This window comes from Psittacula echo (genome assembly GCF_963264785.1).
Source record: "Psittacula echo genome assembly, chromosome: 6".
Lineage (NCBI taxonomy): Eukaryota > Metazoa > Chordata > Aves > Psittaciformes > Psittacidae > Psittacula > Psittacula echo.
Genome location: NC_137743.1, coordinates 72,650,899 through 72,661,537, shown reverse-complemented (window position 1 = coordinate 72,661,537; position 10,639 = coordinate 72,650,899). Strand labels below are relative to the sequence as shown.

Here is a 10,639-nt window from a genome sequence, read left to right as displayed (position 1 = left end):
ATATCAGACTTTTAAAAGTGTCTCAGATGTTTTGCTGTAATAACCCAGTGTAACAGGCTTCTGCATTTACTGACTTCACCAGAGACCATAAATAGCATTAGAGAAAGACATTCCTAACACTACTGCTGGCTTCTGTTGGTGGCTTCTAGCTCCTGTGCAGTAGATGTTAGCCCAGCTGATAAAAATCAGCATGTCTTCATTAATGTTACACAGGCTTTGACAACTGTCCTGCCCTGTCCTCTCTTCTTAGTGCTGTATAATCCATAATGGCTTGTCTTTCAGGAACGTTTTTTTTTTACTTATATGAGTTCACTTCAGTTAACTGGTTTCAGTGATGTATTTGCTATCACATTGTTGTTTCTTAGACTAAAGGAAGAAACGAGTTCTTACTTGTCAGACTTCCCAATACTTGATATTTACATAATCATATTTTTTCAAACTACTGAATTAAATGAAAATATGCTTTGAACACTTAAAGGAATTTAATTGGTTTAGAAGAGCCTTTCCATTACTGATTAACTTATGTATCTGGGACAACATTGGTATAGAATGCTTAATTTTCCACACAGATTTTCCTGGTCTTGTATTTTTCAGAATTAATTATAATCACCAAGATAAAGGGACAGACTGACTCATTAAAATGGCTAGAAATCTTGTTTTCTGTTGGTAGCACCTCAGCCACCTTCTTGAAAGACCTTACACTGTGGTAGTGATAGTAATGAACATTCCTGGTTCTTTCTGCTAGTTTTGTTCACAGGAGGCCTTAATTACATGTACTGTAAACACCCAAGAATTACAGCAACAAATAATGGTATGCAACTGGAAGCTGACAAGTAGCTTGTCTCTAGCAAAGGAAGTGTGACGTGGCTGAAAATTAAAGAAACTAATTGAGCTGGAGAACCCCACAAAACATATAGGTATGAGGTCCCTAAAAGTGGATACTTGTATTATCACAAACAGAATATAGTGTGAGATAGAGGCTTAGTAGCTTTTGCAATATACCAGTGCCAAGAGATACAAACAACAAAGAACTTAACTTCTGATAATGGGAAAATATCCATCAGCTTCTGTTGAGACTTTAAGTTTCCTTCAAGCATGAGTGCATGTGGATTAGAATCAGTTGGAAACAGTGATAGCTAACAAATACTGGTTTGGTCCAATGCAACACAGACTAGGTCTGGAGCACAAATTCTTACAAATAGATATTCCTGAACCACCACAATCTCTTACTTCATGGCAACACATAAAGACTCAAGGAAGTGTTTTTCCATGCTAATAAGCAGCTCCTTAGCTACCAGGTCCTTATAAGACGAAAGGAACAAAACCCCAAGACCTTTATTTTGTTGCTACTCAGTTCAGCTGGTAACAGAACAACTTCAGACGTGTTCATTTCATTGTTCTTCTGACACACTCAGACTGAGAAACAACAAGCCAGCAACCATATCTGCAAAAGCAGTCCTAGCTCACCCCAAGATCTGCTAATGAAGTTTAAAGGGAAAAGTGGTAGGAAGTGATATCCTGTCTTTAGACAGAGAGACATTTTGAATTATTCCTGTACAGCAAATCTGCTCACATCTCACACTCACAGCACTTTATTTTTTAATTAACACAGCCACCCTAGAAGGTCTCAATTTATAGTGAGTAAATCAGCAACAAACATCAGCATCTTCTGATTGTGTTCTAATGCCAAATTGTTGAGACTTGGATAAAAGCAAGCAAGACCTAAATTATAAAATAGAATTATGCTCTGAGACTTTCAGAGAGAAGAAATTCACTGAGGTAGGCATTCCTTTAGCAACTTTATCACTTACAGATTTACATGTCATTAGTTGCATCCCTTTTTTATTTCAGGACAATTAATAATACAGATTGTCTCCTTTATGTCAGCAATTTCCAAACTCTCAATGGAGAACCTATGTGTGACCTGTGCTAGAGATTCATCTGTTTTCTCAGTCTTTCCTCTATGTACTAATCGTTTCCTGCTCTTTTCCCCAAAGAATGCTACAGCCTGCTAATTAAGAAGCCTGCTGAAGTAGAGAAGTGTTGCAAATTTGTTTAAACTAAACATCAGTTGGGCCCATAGTTGCATTTCACCATTTCTTTTGCTATCTGAAGGGAAGAGGAAAGCTGCCAGCAGCCCCTTCCTAGAGTATCCTGTTGTTACAGGAAGGATGTATGTAAAGTGAAAGCACTAGCCTCTTACAAAGGGCCCTTTGGAAGAGCATCTAAGATAAACAGTACCTGTTCAGATAATCTGTCTGGTTTCAGTTTTTCTAGAGCTTGAGAGCACATGGGAACTGGTAACATCTGGTCTACTACAATACCAATCCTATTTGGCTGAGGCATACAGCCCTTGAGTTCCTTGTTAGTTGCTGGTCTTAATAGCTGTAGGGACTGTGGGTGAAGACTGTGTCTCTTATGTTAATACAAAGCTGTGCACAATGGGGCTTTTAGATATATTTATATAATTTAGATAATTAACAACAGTAGTATAGGAGTGAGGATATCTGTTGTAACACTGCTCTCCTCCGTCTCACATGGTAGCAGAGCACTGTTGCAGGTGATGGCTGCAGGCAGAGGCGGCTGGGGGGATATTGCAGAGAACTGTGTGTTCCTGTGTTCATCCTGCTTTAGTGTTCCCTCCTCTCTTGAGCATTTAAATGGCTTGTTACATGGTTAACTAAGTACAAATTCTGTGCAACTGAAGATGATAATCCTCTTACAGTTTTTTGCTGCTTCCATAAGATCAGGATTTCATCTAATGGAACTGTTTAAGCTTTGTTTTATTCAGGCCCAGTAACTGTTTTAAGATTTCATTTACACATTGTGCTACTTGAACCTATTTCTGCAAGTTGATGAACACTCAGCAAATCACTTTTTCTTTGGGCATTTGGGAAAAAAGAACCAAAAAACAAGAACACCAAATAAAACCCAAACAAACCAAATATTGCCACATGCTCAAGGAAAGCAACTTTGAATTAACAACTGAATGTAGTTGCCCTGGAAAGCTTAATTTTGTAGTTGCATTCAGCCAGCTAGGCTATGGAAATATCTCATTTCATCAAAGCATCAAATGTTACCTGCCCAAAGCTATGCTGCATCAGTTTAACATCAGATTGCCTATGAGAGTTCTCAGTAACAGTCACAGAGGAAACTGATTTGTCTACAAGGAAGCTGCAAATTAAAAAAGATGCAAATTCAAGTTATGCATGAGAATTCTTTTAATTAAACACTTTAAGTGATGTTTTTAGTAACTAAAATTTAGGGAAAATACTGTAAAAAACAGCATATTAAAGCACACAAAGAAGTTGCTGGTAAAGCCTGTTAACACTTTTACTAGAAAACCAAAACCATCGTTTTAAGGTGTTTTTAATATAAAAATATGTACTACTTTTCTTTAGTAGGATGGTGTCTTTCGGCAGTGGTTGCTTTGTACAAGCTTACAGCTATGCATACAATAAAACATCACCATCTTGACTCTAATCCTGTCTTGGAGCCAGTGGAGGTTTTTGCCAACTTCCTGCTCTGCTTGCCTATATTTTATTGAAGGATTAGTTATTTCCTGTTTTGGCACCCAAAGGACAATAGTTTGGATAGGTCACATGCATTACAAAAAAGCCTGATATACACACAGATTAAAGTAGGCAACTGCTTATAAATCATGCAGTTTATTAAGGAGTCTGAATTCATAAGCAATTAAAAATCCCCACAAGTCCAAGTTAATCAGAAATACAGTGCTCATAGTTACCGGCCTTCTTCCAGCATATAAATTGACATCAATGAGGATTAAAATGCAAAAAACAAATAAAGAGAAGTAGCTTAAACATATACACAAATCAAGATCTTGGACTAAATGTGTCGTTTCCTCTTTTTCCCTAGCTCTCCAGTGATTCTTCCAAGTAATGTAGATATACTGTTATGCATGTGGATACTTATTAAATCTTCAAACAAGTCTTTCTTCTTCAGAACTGGCGACCTCTGACTATGAGGAAATATCCCTGAAAAATTACATGAAAATGCGTATAAGTAATCAAACAGCAAAGAGCAGCTCCATACTCAGTTTCCTACATCCATGTTTCCTCCGTCTTTAGCTGCTGGTCCCTATTTTATCAGCATTGCCCCCAAGCCCCTTGTTTTGGTGATAGCCATGTCCCTCCATTTGCAAGTTGCCTTTCAGTGACAAGTTACTTTGACCTTTTGCCTCAGCATAGTTCTTTTCCTTCAGTGTTGCTATAAAATTCTTCCATTTGTAATTAGAGTCTAAGCACTTGAGCCTGGTCATAGTCTTACTGACTGACTGGCTTGTCATCAACCTCCCTGCACAGTGGATGAGATCTCTCACATTGTTTAGTAGCACATGTGTTTTTTCCTTGAGAAACTATGGGGCATTTTCTTTGCAATGATCTCCAAAAGCCCACAGTTGGCTTTATTTCTTTTATGCACATTTGTCTTCTTAAAGACTAACACAGTATCTGTTTATTTACCAGACCTCAAATGCATAATAGAGCAGCCTTTACCCCTCTACTCTCCCTTGCACCTGATCTGAGGTGCTGATCTGAGCCTCATTACCTGCACCTGTGAGGGAGGTGTGCACAGCTGCAGCCACTCTGAGTAGCAAGGTAGTAGGGGCACTGCTGGGTGAGAAGAGAGGCAGAAAAGAGGTGGAGAGGGGTTTGTGGTTTTGTTCTTCAAGTGTTTATGTAGGAGATGTGCTACCTGGCTTCTTGAAATGAGTCTTCTTCTACGGCTGCTTTTCAGGAAAATTTGTTGTGAGTACAAAAGCTATATTCTTCTTGTGATTTTTAAGCATTGTTTTGGTTCATTAAGAGTTCCTGACAATTGTAATGTATCTAACTAGTGTTGTAGTATGCTGGAAGTGTTTTTATGAAATGTGCTTTTCTGTAGCAGTCAGGTTTTTTGGAGGCAAAGGGATGAGTTACTAACTCATTGTTGTAGTTGTAAAGGTAGTTGTAAAGGACTCTCCCTACTTGTCTCAGTTTAAAGCTGACTAACACTTCTTTGTGAGATACCTGGGGAAGTTGAAATGCTGCTGGTTAAGTAAGATTTCATCTGGATGGAGGTGATTTGTCAGATAACTCATATATGGCTGTTCTGATTTTGTTGTATTTTTAATAGATTGTATAGAGTTTGAAGAGTATCTTGAGACCTGTTACTAACTACAGTCAGAAGCCTGGTAGCACTAGAAAACAGTGTTTGAACCCCATAGCCTGGACCTGAGCTACTTTTATCACTATCTTGATGTACAGTCAGACAGAATTGTTTTTTTCCTAGGAGGGTGAAGTCTTTTTTTCTGTACTACTGAGAAACTTTTACCAAGGCCTTCAGGAGGTTTTTGCTTGGAGCACTTCTGGTTGCTGTGTATTGTTGGTTTTTGTTTGTTTGTTTACTTGCTTGCTTGGTTTGGTTTTCCTTTTTCTTAGAAAAAGCTCAGTTCCTGATACTCAATTTTCACAATGTCCTCAAGGGGTTTACCCTTCAGTTTTGAAACCTGACATTAAAATAGCAACACCTTAACATCAATGCTACTGTGTCAAGTGCAAATCTCTGGTTTGCTTTTCCAATTCCGTGATATGCTTAAGGACCACAGTAAATGCAGCTTACAGTTTGCTCCTGAGTTATGATCCTGTTTGCAATTAGAAAAAAAAACCAAAACAACCAAGCAAACAACCCCTCAAAATCCAAACAAAAAAACCCCCAACACAACACAAAATAAGTACTTAAAAGGTGTAAGATTTAAAACTTCAGTATGGAACAATAAAGATGTTATCAAGAGTTGCAAAAGTAATGGTATAAAGCAAAAGAAATCTTGCTTTGTTGTTTGATTTCTAAAACAAGCCTACTGAGAGCTATTCCTACCCACCCATGTAGATGTGAAGTACAGAAGGTTATTCAAATGCTGTTAGTGCTGCTCTTTGGGCTAAGAAAACAGGCTTGTGTATCTTTTTACACATAAGAAGCAGTAGCTCTATTCCTCATAATTTCTAGGATGCGATTTCTATCTGCAATTATGAACAACTGATTTCTGTTTTCACTGGTGAAACAAGGCAGTAAGGTCAAGAGTTAAACCAGCTGGCTTTGTTCAAAAACTGGGAGACTTAGATAAGAGATTAGATAGCCCCTCCAAAAAATAGAAATTAGGTAGTCATTGCTATAAGCTGCCTCCTACTCACTGATGTTAATCAATTGTATAGAGAAGCCAGATTAGGTGATTACAGTTCACAAAACAAGGAGGTAAAGAATTAGAGAAGGGGAGGAATCCTTGTTTGTCTTAAAGTGTGAATACCTAGTACTGCTTAAAATCTGTTTAGGAGTAAAAAGTCAGTATTAATCACAAACTCCATAATTTGATTCTTCAAAATACGCCAGACTGTTACTCTTAATCTCAACTGGAGCAAAAGCTCTTTGTTTAGGAAAATCACAGTGTGATATAAACATGAAGAGCCAGATATAAACAAAAGGCTAAGGATGAAGTTAGTGATATTCAAAGCTGCAATCCTGAAAACAAAAACTTATCTGGTGCTTTAGCCTGGTGAACATCTCACTTTTTGATAGTACTGCTGCCTCATGTTTCTAAAGCTTCATGTTGTTTGCATCCAAAAGTGCATTGGTCCGGTCAGGAGGAAGTGAGCAACTTACGGCGTTTGTGATGTCTAAGGCCACTTGGGAACCAGAAGGGGGTTCTGTGCTGTCTGCTATCAATGTATCCCAACTCAGTCAAGATTGTAGAGCTATGTGATAGCTCAGATTCTTTGCAGAGCAGGATAGGATCCACTCTTTGCTTTAAAAATGCAGATAGTGGTGGTCTGATTCAGAATTTAGAAACTGTCCCTATGTGTGTGAAGAGTTCTTCAGTCTAAGGGGATTGATTCAAACACAACTATCTTCTGGCTTAATGGCTAGGATACTCTCTGTAGGTAATGGGGGTTAAGGACCTCTTGATCCTGTCTATCAAATCCTCTTTCAATACACAAAATGTCTTAAGGTTTGTGGGCAAGAGTCGGACTGTCCAGTGGTATAGTGTCCCTGGGGTAGAAAAATCCTGAGTTCAAGTCCCTTTTTTAGAGACACTGTAATGGATAGCTGCTCAGAGAGGTTCTTCATTTGTTCTTCATTCTTCCATGGACATTCCCTCCAGACATGTTGATAACTAACACACTGATCTAAGAAGCGGAGATAAGGGTCTGAATCCATTCAACCAGAATGGCAGTTCTGCCTTGTCCCTGTGGGCTCAGTTCACTACACTGTTGGTGATGGCAGCAGCACTTCTACCCTTCCATCAACTTATAGCACCTGCCCTTTCTGAAAGTGGACATTCTCGAGGGAAGGATACATCTCTTGATAACAGAATCAGAACTGAAGCCTTGGAAGGGACTGAGATTAGGAAAAACTATGCTGTATCTTCCTACTGGGAATGAGGAGATAATTGACCTGTTGCAGATCCTGCTGTCAGGTGTCAGCTCTCACCTTACTGCATATGGAAATACCTAGTTTAAGCCTGGGGATTCTGCTCTGGGGCTGTGAACTTGGAGGTTAGGAATTGCATCTTTTAGTGTCATAGTGTTCTTCCTCCTGAAGCTGTAGCTGTGTCTGAAAGCCTGCACTTGTCTGAGTCCTAGGTCTGTGTGCTGGGCAAAATTACCAGTATGGAAATACCTAGTGGGTGACTACTAGATGGTAAGCAAACAGCCAGCCTTGCTTTTCTGCTGAAAAACTGCCACTCTCCCCAGCAGCAGCAGCAGTGCAACACATACCTGGGGTGATGCACCTCTTGGAATGAAAGATTCAGAACTACGTTCTCCATGGCACAATAGTGGTAAAAATGCTGGTGTACAGGAATATATTTGAATGTTCAGTTGCTGAGCTGTTTTCTTTGTTTAAATCCTCCTATGTTTCACTTTCTGCTGCCCTTCCTCCCCCACCAAACTGAATCTTAAAAGCTGTCATTAGAGTACAGTTTGTCTGGAGGACAATTTTTTACAGAGATCACTTTAAACACAAACATAACTCTGTACTATTACTGTTGTACTATTACTATTGTACTGTTACCGAGAGGCTGTGCAGCATGTTCTTTATTTCTGTACTATTACCACATAACACAATAAGCCTGTATCTCTATTCTTTCCTGCTAGACTCTAGTTATTGCCCATGAGACATGTATTAAAGGAGTAGTAACCTTGGTTTCTTCCTGTGAATTGAGAACGTAGACTAACAATCTTCTGTTCAGCTTCTGCTAGCTGCCTTCTCCCTAGGCCATGAGTTCTGGAGAGCACGCAGTCCACATAGATATCCCAGAAGAGCTGAGCCAGATCCCAGAACAAAGCCCCATGTTTCAAGTTCTGTGATGATTTCAGGAAGATCATGAAGTCCCAAAAGCCACTGACAGAGTCAGAAATACGAGGCTTCCTCATCTCCAGTAAGATAGCTGAGGAGGATTCCCAACACTGAGGGTCTGCTCGCCCAAGAGCCAATGGATCAATTTGGCTATGGCAGAGGAAGGGTGTTATGCAGAATGCTCCCATGATTAGGAGAGAGTAGGTGAGTCTCATGTTGCAGTGGATTCTTCTTCTGTTCCCAAGGTCCATAGTACACTGAAATGTAACAAAACCAAAAAGATGAAAAATTCCTTGCTGTTAGATTCAGGAACAAAGCCCTGGTACCTTATGTTATATAAGAAGGCACCTCAGAGGCTGGCAATTATTTCTCTGCTCTTTAAAGATCTGTATATGCTTTTTTGCATGTGTGAATATAAATACTAAGCAGAGTTGCATTATTCTGTGCAGCAGAAGCATGTGTTAAAATTTGTTAAGCATCCTTAAATCCATCTGATGAGCTCTTTTATGTGGAACTTCTTCATGTTGAAACTTTTTGTGCTTTCTTGATTTACAGGTCCCTAACCTTTTTCAGTGAAAAAACATTCCTTCTTGCAAAGAATTTAAGCCTTTAGGCAGTCTTGCTTTACTCAAGACTTTATAAGGCCTTTAAAATAGTCTGCAGATTCACATGCTTCTAGTATTTCTGACACTACATTTCTAATATGCATTTCTAATGTGTAACAGATTTGGGGGTGGGTTTTAGTGTAGCTCAAGGCATGTGGAGAACCTCCCATTTTTGGAAATCTACAACATCAGAGATCAGCTTTTAGGACAAACAATTCTGTTTAATGTGTGTGTTGATCTCTTGAGTGTTCATGCTTCTATGTGTTTGGTTTGATTGTTGGAGGATGTTGCCAGGGGAAAAGGTACCTCTCCTCATGAGCTCAAGTTAATAATCAACTGGCTTTTTGTGTAGAAAGCTTCTGCCATGAGTGGTCATCAAAAGCACAAGAAATGTTTCCCTGCTCTATGAAGAAAAATATTGAAGGCAGAAGAAGTGTGTAGATGGATTGTGTGTGAAAAGTGGCCAAGCCCCAGCCAGTGTGCAAGCCCAGGGAGAAGTAAGTTGCTTGTGGAACATATTTTGCGATAGATCTAAAGTAGTCTTCAGAAATGTCAGTCCTGGCAGTGATATTCTTACCTAGCCCCTATCTGGCTACCTCATTTTGGAGGTATTCAGACTTTACTATCCAACTGCTTGCAGTCACTTTTTAATCTGAGTTGGGATCTCATGAGGGGAACAGGCTTGACAGCCTTGGATCTGAACCTTGAAGCTGATGGATAGAAGAGGGGCGGCACACTCTTCACACACTGCTCTGCTTACTGGGACGTCACCTATGACAGTGGTGGTGGTAGTGATGAGGTTGCCTTCATGCTGCTTCCAAGATCTCCAGAAGCATTGCTCTTCTGTACCATAGTGTACAAGGCAGGTTTTGATTGCTTTCTCTGAAGCAAAATTGAAGACACCCTGTGAGTCAATGCTTCATTCTTACTTGTTTGTTCATTGGAGCCTTTCCACTGTGCACCATACACCTGAGCATATATGTTATGCAATTTGTGCATACTTATCTGTTTACTGAGACATTTTCAAGGAACATAGAATCATAGAATAGTTTTGGTAGGAAGGGACTTTCAAAGGTCATCTAGTCCAACCACTCTATAATGAGCAGGGACATCTTCAAGTAGATTAGGTTGCACAGAAATATATCCAGCCTGGCCTTGAACATGCATTCAAGAAAATACAATCTTAACATCTAAACAAGTTATCACTTGGTGTGAAATTGCTTATAAAGAGACAGGAAATCCACCTAGCTGTAATTAACTTTGTTTATCAACCTTCTAGTTTTCAAAGAAATTTAGCAATCTCAGATATGACCATGGGGAGGAAGCATCCCCCCCACCCCCTCCCAAAAAAAAAAAAGAAAATCAACAACAAATAGTTCAAAGGGGTAATACTAAAATTGGCTTTTAAGTGTGTCACTTGAACAAGGGCCATCTGTTTTGCACTGGCTACCAACTGAATAGGTTGCTTTGCTTTCTCTGCCCACCCCCACCCCTTTGGAAACTTTCTAAGTTACAAAAATGGATTAGACAAGGGTAAGGGTTCTAGACTTGTCAGAGGTGTGAGCAAAGGGACTGCCCGGGGCAGGGAGCCCACAGGGTGTTAATACATGGTGGATGTCATTTCAGGTGTGTTGTGAATGACATTGGTCAGGGCCAGTAGCCAAGACCACTAGTTCTTATGG

General features: G+C 39.6%; 1 protein-coding gene across 1 annotated transcript; it reads right to left on the bottom strand.

Moving 5' to 3' along the window:
* Positions 1-3,849: 3,849 nt before the first annotated feature.
* On the bottom strand, positions 3,850-8,603 carry FAM237A (family with sequence similarity 237 member A; the record flags this gene model as incomplete). Its single annotated transcript, XM_080620879.1, has 2 exons — positions 3,850-3,998; positions 8,195-8,603. The coding sequence occupies 2 exons, from the start codon at positions 8,601-8,603 to the stop codon at positions 3,850-3,852; spliced, it is 558 nt and encodes a 185-aa protein (XP_080477005.1).
* Between the last annotated feature and the right edge of the window lie 2,036 nt (positions 8,604-10,639).